At 43.0% G+C, this 17,681-nt stretch overlaps 1 protein-coding gene across 1 annotated transcript in view; it reads left to right on the top strand.

Annotated features, from left to right (window-relative positions):
• Nucleotides 1-17,681, top strand: part of LOC147663375 (cocaine esterase-like) — a 513,967-nt gene that overhangs the window by 341,247 nt on the left and 155,039 nt on the right. The window contains exon 9 of the mRNA XM_086950486.1: nucleotides 3,877-4,017. Coding sequence (XP_086806612.1) covers nucleotides 3,877-4,017 — 141 coding nt within the window. The remainder of the gene's footprint in view (nucleotides 1-3,876; nucleotides 4,018-17,681) is intronic.

Raw genomic sequence — 17,681 nt, forward strand, 5'->3', positions numbered from 1 at the left:
ACACTTGATGCAGCAGCTACAAGAACGCCATGAAACCATTATCCAAACTTAGTAGCTGGGTACCTGTTGTATTTTTGCATCTTGTTTCTTGCAGAACAGCATAAGCCGTAAAACAGCACCACACAGAACTCCATTTCAGCACCAAGGACAGCCAGAACAACTCTGGACCTGGACTCAATCAGGCTAGGTAAAATTGATCTGACTGTTGTGGCCTGTTCCTGGGGCCTGCCTGACCTTAACCCTGTAAGGGTTCCAAGTAACTCATCCTGCAAGTGACCGATTGTCACTGGTGGATTTTGCCATTGACCGCAATGTTATTTTGGCTATGTATTTTTCTGCACTGATATAATATAAGTCTGATCCCCCTCCAGTGTGGTGTACCGCAGGGCTCCTCACTGAGCCCTACCTTATTCAACGTGCACATGTCCTCACTGGAGGAGGTGGTCACTCCATTTGGGATAAAAATAGTGAGCTACGCTGACGACACTCAACTTGTTGTCTCACTTACCCAACGGGACCAAAGTTCTGGAACCCTTCATTCATGCCTTGCCGAAATACATACGTGGATGAGTAAGTCCGCACTCAAACTTAATGGCTCGAAAACCGAGCTAATGCTCTTGGGGCATAAGATGACATCATTGCCTGATGCCATTTGTCCGGCCTGTATGGGTGATCCCACGCTTCCTAAAAGTGAAATCAAATTTTGGGAGTGTGGATTGATCAGGACCTCTCATTTAAAGTTCAAGCTAAGAAAACTGCTGTCATCTGTTTTGGCTTGCTTCGTTCAGCTCGTAAGGTTCTCCCCCTTCTTCCCTCCCCCTCAAAGAAACTTCTGATTCAGTGACTAATCCTTTCAAGGTTGGACTTCAGCAGCACCTTATATCTGGGCGCTCCTGAAGCGACTATCAATAAGCTACAATACATACAGAATTCAGCAGCCAGGCTGCTAACAGGTACTCAAGTAAGGTCATCAGCAAAACCAGCCCTTAGAATGCTGCACTGGCTGCCTGTCCGCGAAAGGATAAGTTTAAATCCCTCTGTATTGCTCACAAATCATTACAAGGCAAGGGTCCCCCAATTTTGAAGGACTTAGTGCTCCCCTACAAAGCTAATAGGCCCCTTCGCTCAGACCATGAGTGTTCAGCCAAAGTCCACAGAGCGAAAAAAGCGCGATCAGGTGGACGGCGGTTTTCCATCAATGCAGCAACCTTGTGGAATTCTTTACCGCTTAAGCTCCGAGCTGAACCTAACCTTCTTCGTTTTCGAAGGCTCCTAAAAACTTTTCTGTTCCCTCAGGGCCTTTAATTCCACCCTCTGTTTTCAGTAGTCTGGGTTCTGCAGTGCTGGGATGCTCCAGGGTAACCACGCGCTTTATAAATCCGCATCCAATCCATCCAATCCAATATTGCTGCAACAACCTATAATTTCGGTTATATGTATGCTATTCTGTTTGTTTTGGCTTTTAAAGTAAGATAAAATTACACTATGTTTTTATAAATTGGTTTTGGATTTCTCTTGAGGTTGTGTCAAATATTTATCATCCATGTTGGTACTCTGAAACACATGATTCTCTAGCAAGGCCTGACTGATCTTTGCCACTCTACCAGGAGTGAGCCAAGGATTCATTAGTGTGAATCCAAGGACCATCTTTGTGGGTATTGTGATAATATTACATGGTAAGTTAACTATCTCTGACCCATTGGGCAGTTTTCAAAGATCTTGGGCTTATTTTGTTTCTGGTGGTGAAACCTAGTCACCTGGAGCATCTGCAGCAGGCCTCCTGGCTTCAAAAGCTGTGTACTCTGTAGAGAACGGGTTCTGCTAATTTCATACATCAGCTTTCAAGATGGCACAGTAAAGAGGTTTCTCTTCCCGTTTCCTCTAGGGCCTCAGCTTTGCCCCTAACTGAAGTCACAGCCAGGGACTTTCCCACCAAAACTTCAAAGGGGAGTCTCCTCCTGTGTTGGCTCTGGAGGATTTTGATTCCTCCTTTGTTTAGTGGTTCTGGGCTGCCCCAACACTGGTACAGTTTGATAGCTAATTAACAGATGAAGATATTCTTCCCCACCCCTTCCTCCCGAGGAGCTGAGGGAAACACTGTAAATTATTCATTTTGTGTGGGTAGGTCTTTGTTTCATCTGCTGGGGAGCAGTGTTTAATTACCTTTGCCCAGAAAGTTGACAAAAGGCCTGGAATCTGATCCTGATCTGAGCCAGAGAAATATGAAAATTCTGGACAACCCATATTATGCACATGTAGGTGCTAAGGACTAGTACAGTTAACGTGGTGTAAATGTTTTGTCCCCTTCTGATAACTTAAGTGACTTTGTAGGTTTAAGGGAACCAAAACTGAACTTTAAGGTAGATTACCCCCATGTGTATAATGCAGTGACACTGCAGATAAACCAGTAAAGCCTACTGACCTTACCTATGAGTGCCCACTAATAATATATGGTCTATCCCAGGTCAGCACCTAACCTTGTAGAGTCCCCTTTAGTAGACATGCACTGTTCATTTATCATGTGATTACTGAGTGGGAGACACAGTAGTAAGACTCACCCACAGTAAAAATGTTGAAATCTGGTGATCAAAAAAGCAAAAAATCTGGGTGTACTAAATGAGTGGACCCCATTTGGAAAACAAAGCAAATTGTAAACCATATAGTTCATAAAGATTGTGGATGACACCTGAACCTTTAGCCTAAAGAAGACATTGATCATACAGTCCCATAATAGACATCAAATTTGGGTACCACCCTTTAGTTGGCCTTGCACAGCCTCTGCTATCCAAGGTCTCAGAGACCAGAAGGGCAGAAGAGACTAAAAGCAATGTTCTGAGAGCTGTGATCTTCATGTGGCGACCTTGCCATTCCAGTAGCCCCTCATCAACAAACAGAAGACTTTGAGTGTGCTAATGCTTGTGGAGAGGGGCCAACTCTGTGATGTACTTTAGGTCAAAATGTGCATGATCTCACGTTCTGTTTCCTCTGGAATTTCGGTTACAGCCATGGTCCATGTTTTAACAGTATGGTTACTAAATTCACTAGATGTTTAGTTTAAATTGTTTGGGGTCTATTTATTGGCCTGACGGTGAGATGCTTGGCTGCTCGGGCGGTGAAGGTCCCACATCAGCTAGCTTTGTGGCAAGCAAGTTGCTACTTGCCTGCTATAGATAGAGAATCCCACCCTACGGGTAAGGATATTTCCCAGAAAATGCTTCTTCCAGCATAGTAGGAGAGCTTTCGGTGAATATGCTCAACATTTGCTAGCCTATCAGACCAGCAACGCTTGACGGACCAGCCAACACTTTTTTGCTTGTTTTTTTAGAAGAAATTATCAATAACACAAGTTGTTTTACAAATCAATGTCCCTGCTGTGCTGATCCTAGGAAATTTGTGAGGGACTGTGATCATTTTGTCCTGATGAGTCCGCAGCACACTGCGTGGTAGATCCTAGCAGGAAAAAAACTGTGTCAGAAGCTCTGGACTAAATAAAGCCTGCCTTCTGACACAATGAAGCCTTGGTTGTGTAGTGGCTGGTCTGCTAGGAAGGTGTTTTTAAAAGTGGAGTCAACAGAGGTGGGATCTGAGGCATCTTCCAATTTATGTTTGATACCCTGTTACCACCCACCAGTAAATGAGCCAATTAGCCACATCCGGGACCTGCTCAAGCAGCCACATACACCTCTAGAAAAATTGTACTTTGCTTAGTGGTGGTAGCATAGCCAATGAGGTCTAAAACATTTTAGACTTTTTTTTATTTCTTTCACATAACTATCTATAGTGTATACAGATATAAAATCTAATTTTTTTTCAAGAACCTAATGGAAATGTACTACATGATTCTAATAATAAATGAGGTATATTTTTAACTTCTAGAAATATCCCTACGTGCCTGCTGTTGTGGATGGCATATTTCTTCCGAAGGGCCCAGAAGAGCTTCTGGCAAAACTGGAGTTCCACCCCATTCCCTACATGATCGGGGTCAACAACGATGAGTGTTCCTGGGACATTCCTGCTGTAAGAAAAAATAATATACAATTTTTCCTATACTGTAATCTTACTTTGCCAAAAGAAAGAAATCTGCATGGATCCAGTGATACATTGCCCTTGTTTTGTAATGGGAACTGCTGGAAGCAAAAATTCAAAAGTATGGTTTTGGTGCTAAGCTAAAAAATAAAGGCAAGCATTCTGAAAAAAAGAGAGAACAAACGAAGTGGTTAAAAGAACTAAAATAGCAAAATGTAAAAAATAAAGATAGTGAGTAAAGAGGAGTTAAAGCTTATTGAAGACCGTAAAGCCTCTTCAACCCTACCCCTATCTGACGATTTTTTAACCTCCCTATTCCAAAAAGAACAGAGGGAGCAGAAAAATGCCTCAAACAATCTTTAGTAAAAAAAAAAACACAAATAAGAAAATCAAAGTTAAAACATCAGTGTTTTTAGTCTCAGAAACATTATGTGCAACTAAGGAAATTGCATCACGAACAATTCGGTGATGCAGCTGCTTCAACACAGTGAAAATGCAACTTTAAATATATGCAAAGCATTTGTCACACAAAGTTAGGAACACCTCTTCCTGACCCTTATGAAATGGACTAAAATAAATCTAATATTCCTCTGAACACAATCCAAAGGAAATGCAAGGCTCAGTAGTTTTCCTTTTTTGTTATTTATCACTTGTGTTAAACTTCTGTTACTCATTCCATTGAAAGAGTACCGCAGTAAAAATAAAACTCTGCGCTATTTACACAGCATGTGAATTCAGTATAATAATACCATATTATTAGCGGTTATATCCTTTACTCTTATTTTCTTTCCATTTATTTTCAACCTATTTATTTATTTGTATTGTGAAAACCTGAGTTTTGCAAACTTTTCATGAAAGAAGTAAAGGCAAAATAGGACTGTAATCTAAACACAGAATCTTAACTTTGGGAACTATAAACTTCAGGTAGAATTAAAACATAAACTAAAAGGCAAGCGCAGACCCTGACACCAAGGCCAAGGACCTATATGTCCCCCATGGACATAATCCAATCCGATTCAGAGCATAACTTCCTTTACACGTCAGGGGTAGTGAGCGTTATATAAATACAATTACAATTACAAAACATCTCTCGCCAATCTTGTTCCCTTTGGCTTTCAAAAGAGGTGCCCCCTTCTGTCGACGTCAAGCACTGCACCAGTTAACTCTACCCCCTCCCCCTCTGCAACTGACATACCTATCTGGATCCCTTGACTAGAACAATCAGGTCACCTTTTCCAGTTTACCACCTCCTCATTATTGCACAACTCAGGGCTAGACCCAGCTGATTGACTGGCATCGTATCTCCTTATAGCCTACCCTGCTGTAGATTTGAAAAGCATTCTTATATGATTGGTAATATGCCCTAAGATCAGTATCCTAATCAAATGACAGCAGCAAGGACATCAGTACTTATTATATTTACACCAGTCCTCTGATTTACAGACATGAGGAGGGGCGTGGGAGTGGTGTTGTGATTTGCTGGTTGAGGTACACAGAAGCACTGCTAATTGGCCAGAAGGCTAAAGAAGTGTTCAATTTAAATAGGCATGCTGCTCACTGAAAATTGTGTTCATACTGTAATTTTTGTATGCGGCCTAATTCAAATCTACACAAATTCCCACTGGTCCTTCCTTGATTTGACAATGATGCACTATACATCTGCTCTACAATTATCATATTAACTTCACTGTAATAATCTAGACTTGTACTGTGCATCATACATCTGACACCTGTACAGACATGAATACATGTGGTAAGGTACGTTTACCAATGGCTGAGAAGAAAGAGCAAAACATTGATGAGGGTTTACAGCTCCAAAGAAAAGATAATCAAGGATTGAAAAAGAAAGAAAAAAGAAAAATAAGAAGCGGGGCATGCCACAGGATATAGCTGAACCAATAAGTTAACATGATCAGAAGGATGGTGGGAAGGGTATTCCTCCTCATTTCCTTTTTTGTGAAGGTCATTCTCAATAATGTAGGACAGAGAACACACAGAAAATTAACATTACATTTCATGGGGTTTATATTTTTGCCTATAAACATCACACTTATACCATAATAGGATGTAATAGAGACTGGTGCTTCTGTAGGTATGACAGACCCAGGATCACCATACATGCACTTACAGTCATTACCATTCCTGCAATTACATATGCCTGTCTCGGAAATCCCTGCTATTAGCAGATCCGCCAGCAGTAAATCACTCACCTGCATTTGAACGTAGGGTCAGAAAGCAAAATCTCAAATGATACAGTGGGTTTTATGTTGATCTCAGAGCTTACAACCTGACTAATAATTTCTAGGTTAAATGATGGCCACAATATAGATATCCTTACTAAGTGGATCAAGAGCTGAATAAGTCATTATTTCTTCTGCTGTGTCCCCTTATGTTTCAGCCAAACGCACCTCCAAAGGTTTTAGAGGGGTATTTGGAGTACAATTTATGAGGATATTTACCTACAAAAGTTAATTTGTAGACATTTCCATAAAGGTCCTCTTCTTTGTGGATCACTTATGGGTTTTGATCATGGGATTCTAATCCCATTTTAGGTTTTTCAAAATGAATGTCTAGATTTTGCCAATGTGTATATATATATATATATTACTGAGGTTAGATTACATTTGCCTTATGAGCTTATAATATCTGGTAACTCATAAGTAAGATTTAGTTCCTAGATAGAGGTTTCAATTTTAAAGAAGGTAAAGAAATCCATGCTAGATGGGTCAACTTTTGCTTGAAATTGAAGAAGGACCAAAAGGAATCCTCTTCCGTTATATCTTTTACTTAGCTAATCCTCCGATCACCCTAAATTGTCCAATTTTCGAATTAACCATCAATTACTATGTGTTAATTGTTCCTTGGGGACAGAATTGCTATATTACGTAAATGTGTTATGATGTACATCAAGTTGTAACAAAATTAGCTCGCAAATATTATTGTCCCTTTTGTCCATCTATCTCAAACAGGATTCCTAAAAAAATCTCTAGTGAAACCCTAGAAATATATACCACATTACACATCTTTCAGGTGTATCAAACTCATCATCAGTGACTGCCATGTTAGACACTAAAATAGCGTCTGGCAAAGTTTCATGCCAATGCTCATGGTTGGTGATGGCGAAAGCAAACCTTGAAATTAATGTTATTACCAAAGTCCAAGCAGTATATTAAAAACCAAAACAAGCAATCTAAACCAATGTATTTTACATCGTTAATTAACAAAGATGTCCTTTGCCCCTTTATTTATTTTTTTGTCACTGAATCCCCTGCTTTGCTCCCTATGGAAGAAAGAGAACATCAAATATATTCAGGTGGGGAAGAAAACAATCAAAGTAGCCGATTATGCATTATATTATTTGCCATTTGCTAGACTTTGACCACTCTACAGGGTTACACCCAAACTTTTGCCTTCACCCATCCTGTTTTCTGAAAAAGGACTGTTCTGCTGCCAGGACTGCCTTCCTTTCATAAGGACTGCCCTGCTGTTGCTCTGCTGCCTGAGGAAAGAAGGCAAGATCTGCTTCTTGAACCACCAAAGTGACTCAAAGGCTAGCTGACTGGCCTCTTGTCCTGAGCTACAGGGACATAATAGGCTCCAGACACCTGATCTGCATCTGCTAAGTTGCCCAGACTCAACTGGACATACCTGTGCCATGCTTGTAGCCTCTGATGGAGTGAGTCCTGATCCCCAAGAGGTACCCCACCAGGGCCTACACTACTGGCTGGCATCAGCTGGCCTGCTCTTCACGGCCCAACTGTGGGTTCCCTCAAAACCAATGCAGAGCAATGTAACTCAATGCAGCGTGATGCAGGAGCTCACATCCCAGCACCTAGCTGCTCCAGATCAACAGCCTCATCAGAACCAATATAGTGCAGCACAGGACCTTTTATCGCAGCCCTCGCCACATATCAACAGAATTGACACAGAGTGATGCAATGCTCCACATCAAAGACATTGTTGTAAGTAGATTAGGTCGGCAGCAGGACACGTCTTCAATTTATTAAGATAGATTTATTAAGATACAAAGCAGAGCAGTAAACCTCACAGCTGACCAGACCATCAACTGCCCAGGCTGGAACCTTTTCATACAAGATAGAACACTCTTAGGTACTATGGGAGATTGGGAAGATAGAAACACTAAGAAAGGACTACTGACACCAAGTAGCCATATTGAATGAAGTACAAATATACAACAGATGTCAGGTGCCATTCCGAGTGGAACTACTCTGATCCCTGTATTCAGCCTGCACGCCATCACTATAGGTCTAAACTTGTCACTTTGTCCGGTCCAAAGCATCCAGGTAACCACAGTTGGCGCTTTCTGTTTAAGTGGTATACTTACCATGCAACTTAGAAATTGCATATCTCTGGTCCTACTGATTGGATTTGTATTGTTTTGGTGTTGAATAATGTATTAAGATGTATTTTATTTTGCTAAATTGGTGTGGGACTTTTCTTGTTTGGTGTTTTCACTGTGTGCTGCATAAATACTTTATATAGTGCCTCTAAGTTAAGCCTGGCTGCTTTTGTGCAAAGCTAGCAGAGGGTTAAGCACAGGTTAATTTAGCGACTTTTTGTGGTTCACCCTGACAATGATTGTGTCTGTTACTTGAGAAGGGCTCAGTCCCTCCTCAAGCAACAGCCCAATTTCTCACATTCGTTCTCAGTGCTTGGGATTCAGTACTTGTGTTTGTTCAGTGCCATATAATGATTTATGTAAAAAAAAAAAAATGACTACAAATATGTTCATACTAGATTCTAACTTGTTATGTCCTTCTTGATTGATCTCCTTTGATTTTTCCAAATTCACTGCTATTCCACCTGATTTTTTGCAACTGTGGCCTTACCTGCATGCACAGAGTTTGAGCTCAATGACGTGGAGAGCTACACTGTGGCTAAGCTCAGACGACTATGCATTGAGAGGAGACTTCCACCAAGGAGGAGGTCAAAGAAGCAGGAGATCAAGAATAATCTTAAGGGCTAGTGGGAGTCCCACCAACTACAGGCTACAGAGGAGGTGGGCCTTGAGAAGGAGCAGGAGTAGGAGAGGGAAGAAAGGAACTGAAACCACGATTTGTTGTCCCAGGGAATAGGGGAGACCCTGCCAGATCTGTGGCCCACAGCAAAATTTCAAAACACACTCTGTCCCCAGATGAACTGGCAGACAGGAAAGCTGAAAGGGAGCTCAAGTTGCAGGCAACTAAATGAAAATAGGAGGCATCCAAAGAGGATGCTGCTGCCAAGAGGGCCCTTGAGGAAAGGAAAATGGCCATGGAGGAGAAGCTGGAAGAGGAAATGAAGGCTGAGAGAGCTTTGGCAGAAAATCAAGCTTGTTGGCTCATGAAGTGAGTCACAAAGCTGGATCTCTAAGTCAAGCTAATCACTTGGTCCAGCACAATGGCAGCAGTGAAACTGCAGTGTCTAATGGGCCAATAGAGTTCACATTCCTAAAGACCTGGTACCAAGCTATGTGGTGGGTGATAACACCTGGTTGACAGGAAGCTCACTGACCCCAGGGAGCTTGCCAAGGAGGCAGACCTCTGGATTAGTACCAGAGTGGCTAAGAAGGTACCTGGGTAGACCCCAAGAAAGGTGGTTCAGGTTCCCCCAACAGAGTGAGGGGGAGGTCCAAGGAAACACACACACGAGTCCCAAAATAAGGTGAGGGAAATGGTTTCCATGTCCCTTCTGAGAAAGAGGGAGTAGGTTCTGGTGGGCGATGGTCCAGGGTGCCCCATTTCCAACCCCATTGCTTTGTAGAGGTGGGTGGAACTCAGGGAGTTTCACGCCACAGAATTCTGCTGAGTTATATAAAACCTCTGTGAGATTTCGTGGTGCTCCGCCAATGGGCGAAAAATATACAGCTCCTGCTGCTCGTACTGCAAATTAGCACCAGTAGAGCACACATGGCTGATAAATTGGCAAGAACGGCACCATGCGTTGCGTAGGAGCATGAGGGCATTCAAGTTGATTTTTCTGCCGCTTGAGTTGAAAATCTACTTGAGTGACAGAAAATCTACTCGAGCCTCAGCCCTCTGACCGCAACTGCTTGCGACCACCTGTGACTGTCCTCTTTAGATGATCGGGGTAAGGGATGCCAAATCCCACTCACCAGCTCACATTTCCTTGAGCCTCATGGGAGAAAATGTCCACAATGTAACAAGTGGCATAGTTAGCCGGAACTCTGTGTTGAAGAGTAGCGCGGAGTGGCCAACAATCTGCCAATTCCACGGGCGGAAATAAAAACACACGGGCCCCTCATGGTTTCTGGGGGACCAATCCCTAGCAGAGAGTACAGGGGCCCAGATGGAAAGGCAGCAGCAGGTAAGGATCACACCTGACCCTTGCTTGCTTCAGGGTACAGACTCCTGTTGGACCCAGCATCCCTGGTGTGGTGTCCCCTGGCTTGTTGCCTCCTGACCTCCTGTTTTGCTGACTTCATTTCTGCTGGTTTTAGGATTCTGGGCCTTTAACCTCTGCTCAGCAGTGTTAAAGTGCATGTGCTCAGTACTTAAAACATAGTGACATTGGCCTATCCACAATAGGCATATTTAATTTGCTTAATAAAGTGCACTATATGTGCCCAGAGCCTGTGAAAGAAATACTACTAGTGAGGCTGAAGCACTGTGCCCTCTACTCAGTAATCCTTTAAACATGGCTCAGACCTTCCATTACAGAGCCAGTGGGTGCAGTTTTTAACCACAATTCAATCTGGCAAGTTAACCTAATTGCCAGGTCCAAATCTTCCTTTTAATTACACATACATCACCCCCAAGGCAGGCCCTAGGTAGCCCCATTGGCAGGGTGCAATGTATTTAACAGGTAGGACATGTGCGTTTGAGTTTTACATGTCCTGGTAGTGAAAAAAACACTAGATGTGTTTTTCACTACTGCAAGGCCTACTTCTCCAATAGGTTAGCATGGGGATTGCCTTCAAATATATTTTAAGTGTAACTTCCCATTGGGAGCAGATAGAAAATTAGAGTTTGGTGTTTCTAGACTCACAATTTAAAAACACATCTTTCAGTAAAGTTGGTTTTTAAATTGCAGGTCTGAAAATGCCACGTTTAGAAAAGTTGCCATGTTCTTACCTTATCCAACCTGTCCCTCTGCCTGTCTCGAAATACATGTCTGGGGTTAGTGCGACTGCTGGGCTTTGTGCATACCCTCTAAACAGGCACACAAAGGGATCTGGAGTGTAACCTTTGCATTCTGTTGGGCCATCACCAGGCTGATGGGCCTTCCTGAGGTAGATTGGGAGGAAGGAACTGACACTTGCACCTACAAAGGGCTGTACCTGTCCCCACACAAAGAGCTGCATACCCCCTGTAGTGTGCCTGGAGCCAGGGCAGGAAAGGGAGTGACCTTGTGATCTTCAAGTGCCACTTAGACGTCTCCCCCACTTCAATGACACGTTTGAGTATATGTACTTGACACCTGACACCACCAAATGAGAACTCTACTGGAACCAAGGACATTCTGCCTGGAAGAAAAGCTGCTGTGCTATAGGAGGGATTGCCACTTTGCGACTTGCTTTGCTGTGTTGGCCTAGTACCTGCTTAGTGCTGTGTTACAGGTTTGACTGCCACCTTGCAACTTGCACTGCTGTGTTGGCCTGATGCTTCTTGCCTGGGAGTATTAGGGACTTGACTTGCTCTTCACAACCTTGAATCTAAGTTTCTCCAAGGGTTTGCTGACTTGCCTCCTTTTCTTCTGAAGTCTCAGGGACCCAAAACACTTCTTGCTACTCTCCTGGTGCTGCTGGACTCGGCCACTGATGAGTCCTACTCTTGCCTGAGGTGTCCCTCCAGTCCTGGGCCTCCAAAGTGGGTTTTGCAGCTCTTTTAATCCTCGACATAGCAGTGATTGTGCCACCTGGTGTGAAGCATTGCCCTTCAATGCTGATGCAGCGCTAGCGCAGCTCAACAACTGCGATTCGACTGCCAAAGCCAATTGATAATGGACAGCTCGATAAAAGGGTTCGACATCGAAGTGGCAACTTTCGCCTCCATCCACAGATTCCAAATACACCTCCTGGACTACTTGCCTTGAGTCTCTGACGTCGACAAAAGCTCAGTTCAAGGTACTTTGTTAGCAAGACCTATCAGGGCCCTGTAGCTTGCCTGCCGACGATCACAGTCGGCCTGAACTTTGGATTAGCACCGGTCCCTCACGCCCACAAGTAACCTTTTGACTGCTAGTGACTTCTAAGCACTATTTTCACATCAAATCTTTAGAAATTCATATCTCAGCTTCTACTTATTGGATTTTTGTCGTTTTGGTCTTATTTTAATCAGATATTTTTGGTCTTATTTTAATCAGATATTCACTGTGTTCCTAAGCTGGTGTATAGCCTTTTGTGGTGTTTTTATTGAAGTGTGCGTAAACACTCTACACATTTCCTCTTAAGTTAAGCCTGACAGTTTGTGTCAAGATACCAGAGGGTGAGCACAGATTCATTTAGGTTGTGTATCTGACTTACCCCGACTAGAGTGGTGGGCCCTACTTGGACAGGGTGCATACCTCGGCCAACTAGAGACCCCATTTCTAATAACCCCCACTCTGAGAAACTTAAGAGGTTAGAAAAACTGGATGGACTAGGGGCCTAGCTCTTGACACTAACAGCTGTGATCTCTGCTGTTTGCAGCCCCTATGGGAAGGTTTCCCTTGGATTGAGGTCAGAAGTCTGATCCAAGGGATGGAATGGGCAACATCACTTTGTTTGCTATAGTGGTACTATTTCCGTACTGGAATGCGTCTGTGAGCAAGTTATGGTTAGGTTATGTTCTTCACAGATGGAGCCCACAGATGAGAAGAAGGGTTTCCCACGGGTCAGTCTAGTGGCTCAGGAGAGTGTTAACTAAGGGATAAAACTGAGTTCGGAGGGGTGTAGAACTGACAAGTGCCTCTGCAGTAGACCGTCATTGTCTATGTTCTATCGCCTGAGCAGGGAAGTCAATCAATTCATTGATTAGTTTATGCTGGCGTTAGGTTGAAAGGGGGTCATATTAGAACTTCCCCTTTCTGCAGAGTCACCCCCAAATGTTTTGATTTACTTCTCCTGTTTTCTGAATCCACTCTCTGCATGTTACCTCTGCTAACCTGAGCTAAAGTGCTTTAACTTACTACTTTAAATATGATAACATTGGTTTGCCCCTTAATGGCACATTTAATTTACTTATATGTCCCTAATGAAATGGTATTACAGGTACCCAGGGTCTGTAAATTAAATGCTGCTAGTGGACCTGGCAGTACAAAAGGGGGTGGTAATGGACGGAGCATCTGAACCAATCAAACACTCACACCCAGTCAAAAGATCTGGGTTTAATCCATCACCGTTCTTTAGCCCACTCCGCCACCCCAGTTCTGACATGGCTATAATGCCAGAAACCAGTCCTCGGAAGCTTGTTTCCGATCCAGGGAAGGCATGGCTTGGCTGTTCGGGTTGGACTGTTCCCATGAGGCACAGGGTCAGACTGATTTGCATATAGCCATGTCTGAACTGGGGTGGCAGAGTGGGCTAAAGAACGGTGATGGAATAAACCCAGATATTTTGACTGAGTGTGAGTGTTTGATTGGTTCAGATGCTCCGTCCAATTCCACCCCCTTTTGTACTGCTTTTGGCCGCCATAAGTGTGGCAGGGTATGCTCAGACGTGAGTCCCTTGCTCACTTTGCCACTGGATTCAAGAAAGCCGGGCTGAAGACGGCTGGAATGCCAGAAACCGGTCCTCTGAAGCTTGTTTCCGGTCCAGGGAAGGCATGGCTTGGCAGTTCGGGCTGGACTGTTCCCATGATGCACAGGGTCAGACTGATTTGCATATAGCCATGTCTGAACTGGGGTGGCAGAGTGGGCTAAAGAACGGTGATGGAATAAACCCAGATCTTTTGGCTGGGTGTGAGTGTTTGTCTGGTTCAGATGCTCCGTCCATTACCACCCCCTTTTGTACCGCTTTTGGCCGCCCTAAGTGTGGCAGGGTATGCTCAGACGTGAATCCCTTGCTCACTTTGCCACTGGATTCAAGCAAGCTGGGCTGAAGACGGCTGGAATGCCAGAAACCGGTCCTCGGAAGCTTGTTTCCGGTCCAGGGAAGGCATGGCTTGGCAGTTCGGGCTCGACTGTTCCCATGAGGCAAAGGGTCAGACTGATTTGCATATAGCCATGTTTGAACTGGGGTGGCAGAGTGGGCTAAATAACGGTGATGGAATAAACCCAGATCTTTTGACTGGGTGTGAGTGTTTATTTGGTTCAGATGCTCCATCCATTACCACCCCCATTTGTACCGCTAGTGGACCTGGGGCACGTATTGTGCCACCCACTTAAGTAGCCCTTCAAATGTGCCTCAGGCCCACAATTATAGACTGTGTGTGCAATTATAAACTGCCAATTCGACTTGGCAAAATAAACCTTTTGTCAAGCCTAAAACTCTCTATTTAATTAATATAACTCACCCTTGGAGAAGGCTCTAAACAGCCCATAGGGCAGGATGCAGTGTGTTTAAAAGGTTGGACATTTACTTTTAAGTTTCACATGTTCTGGTAGTAAACAACTAATTAATTGCTTACTACTGTGGGAACTACCTCTCCCTTAGGGTAAGATTGGGTTACCTCAGTATCTTTAGTAAGTGATAATGTTTGATTGCGAGCAGGTAGGAATGTCATGTTTGGTGTCTGAGTAATTGTAATTTATAGCCATCTTTAGTTTGGATTTTAAGTCACAATTATAAAACTACCACTTTTTGAAAGTTGGCCCATTCCTGTCCTAACCATTTGGTCTCTGCAGCCTGTTTCTTGGGTTACATTTTTAGGTGTATTTGGCAGCTGACTACACAATAGAGGACCTGGGTGTTGTCAGGATGAGCCATCCAAGACAAGATGGTGGGGTTGAGCTGCGAAATGCCCTACTTGCATTTACAAGACACTGTCTCAGCTCACACATAAAGAACTTCACACTAGCCTATTGTGACTGCAGACAGACTGGGACCAGGACAGGGAGGCAGGAAATTCCAAATATTTAAAATACTGGTAAAAAACATTTTAAAAACGTATACACCTTAAAACAGATTTGTTCATTTGGTGGATTTCTAAACAAATATATCAAAACTTGATGTGTGTCTACATTAAATCTGTTCACAATTGGATTTACGTACCTTAAACAGACTACCCTTAAAGTGGATCGGTGTAACACATGGAACATAGCTTGCATATGTATTAGACAGAGGTCACAGAGGGGGAACTTTAAATGGTTATTACTCCACTCTGCCATTACAGTCTTTAGGGGAACATGTCCTAAACAAAGTGCCATAATCAATCTTACCTTATGTGAGATTTTGCATGAAAGGTAAGGTTGTAAAGAACCGAAACATATTTCAGAGGATACAATTTCAGTTATACACAGGGACCCTTGTTCAGTGAATGACTTAAACGTACTGATTGGATTCAGAGAAATAGTTTAAAGATGCCCAGGTGTCAGTTTGCTACGCCTAATCATTCAAATATCAAAGTACTTTAAGCTCCATTTAAATTTTTTTCAAAGGTGATGTAATTACTCGATTATCGAGTTGACTCTTCCAAAAGAAGTGACCTTAAAGAAGAACTGGGAGCATGCAACAATTTTTACCCCAAACTGATTATATTTGGAAATACCTGGACAAAGGCTTCAATCAAACCAAGCTCCAGTCTGAGGATTTGTACTGTGAACATAGAAATAAAAGTGCAATGATTTTTATTTTTTTCCCTCATAAGTGTTTACGAAAGACCAGTTTTAAATGGGTTTGTGTTCTAATTAAAAAAGGTAAATAGGAGTTATATTATTTTTATAAATATGAATTAAATCATTTAGATACCTTCTCCCCATTGAAGTGTCAAGAAAATGCAACATATTTTCTTGGGCTAAGGCTTTATTACTCAAATTAGCAAAATGGAGTTTGCTGATGAGTCCAGCCATAGGGCTGCAATATCTTGTTTGGCTACCATCAGTGCCGTGTTGAGACACAGCTTCTCTGCCCTGTTCCTGTCCAAACCATCAGTAACACCTAACAGTATGGTCATCGGGTTCAGTGAGACCTCCCAACCCAGGACCTCAGCAAGTTCAGCCGTCACTAGTTCCCAGTAGCTCATAATGGCGGGACAGAGCCATACCATGTGATAAAACTCCGCTTGGGAGCAGTGCCAGCGGGGACAGGAGGCATCAGGCCGGAGCCCAGAGCGATGAAGGCACTGGGGCGTGAGGTAAGCCACGTGCAAATAGTATATCTGAACTAATTCTGGGCCCAGCTTTCTAAATGATCTAAAATATTCATGGCAAAAAAGTTTCCAACAGTACTTAGTAATGCAATATTTCGATAGTTCCCTGAGGCTTGCTTGTTACTTTTCTTTAGGAGAGAAGGAACAATACTTCCTTTCCAGAAGCTTAGAAGATGGCCAAAGGTAAAAAATTACTCAAATAGAGGGGCTAACAACTTGTTCCTCATTTCAGGGTCATTTTTCATTACTAAAATCAGGATTTTATCTGGCCCCATTGCTGCTGAGGCTCTAGCTTTTTTTTAATATACCTGATTATCTGTTCATAGGAAGGCAAAACAACAGGTTCAGACATTGTACAACACATCTCCAAAACAGAAGCATTTATATTTTGATTTAAAGAGGCACTTAATATAATTAACCCAAGTCTCAAACAGTATTTCATTAGCTATGGACGCCTTTTTCTTGCTAAAATTTAGAGCTACCATACGCCATTAGGACCTCCCATATCTCTCGAAGCCACTGGGTGCATACTGGACCAAAACTGGTATTCCTGTGTATATGTTTGTAGCAGGAGGAGGGTGGGTGAACATTGCCTCACATCCCAGCACTCAGTTTGCCCCGAAGCATCATAATAAATGCAGTGCATGATAACACTAAATTCGGTGTCAGGCTTTCAATTTTCACCCTTGTTGGTGCAGCCAGTGCTGTGAATCTCTAGACTCGTGTTTCAGGATCGTTGTCCTTCAGTAAAGAGCAACACATTCTTTTTTGAGGGTGCTGGAAATTCTGCCTCAGGTCTCTGTACCATTTGATGGGTACAGGCGCATCAACCAGACCTCATCAGCTCATTTGCTCAAGGTAGCCTTTTCAAATAGGAGGAGGGTGGGCGCACACTGCCTCACATCCCAGCACTCAGTTTGCTCTGATGCATCATAATAAATGCAGTGCATGATAACACTTAATTCGGTGTCAGGCTTTAGTTTTCACACTTGTTGGGGCAGCCTGTTCTGTGTATCTCTAGACACGTGTTTCAGGATAGTTGTCCTTCTACAGTGGAGAGTTAGATTTACTGCAGAATTCTTTCTTGTAGTGGTCTAGATAAATAAAGAAATGTATCTGGCAGCAATGACTGCAAAGTAGTCTTTTCATCCTTTTCCAACATTATTTTAAAATCTGAGGATCCAAGCTTCATTTTTCTCTTGCCTTTGTTTGCAAATCTTATTCTATTTTTCTGTTTTTGTCCCTTTCCAGTATTTTTCCTTTTCCCTTTTCGAAGGGTATGGGGGGCGGGGGGGGGGGAGGGTGGATGTGCTCCTCATTTTCATAGTCATTTACTCTGTCATTTCTTTGCAAAATTAATGTTTTTGCATATTTGACCCTGTTATTTCTGAATATGGGGAATACAGC

Source organism: Lissotriton vulgaris, unplaced genomic scaffold (assembly GCF_964263255.1).
Source record: "Lissotriton vulgaris unplaced genomic scaffold, aLisVul1.2 SCAFFOLD_1049, whole genome shotgun sequence".
NCBI classification, from domain to species: Eukaryota; Metazoa; Chordata; class Amphibia; order Caudata; family Salamandridae; genus Lissotriton; species Lissotriton vulgaris.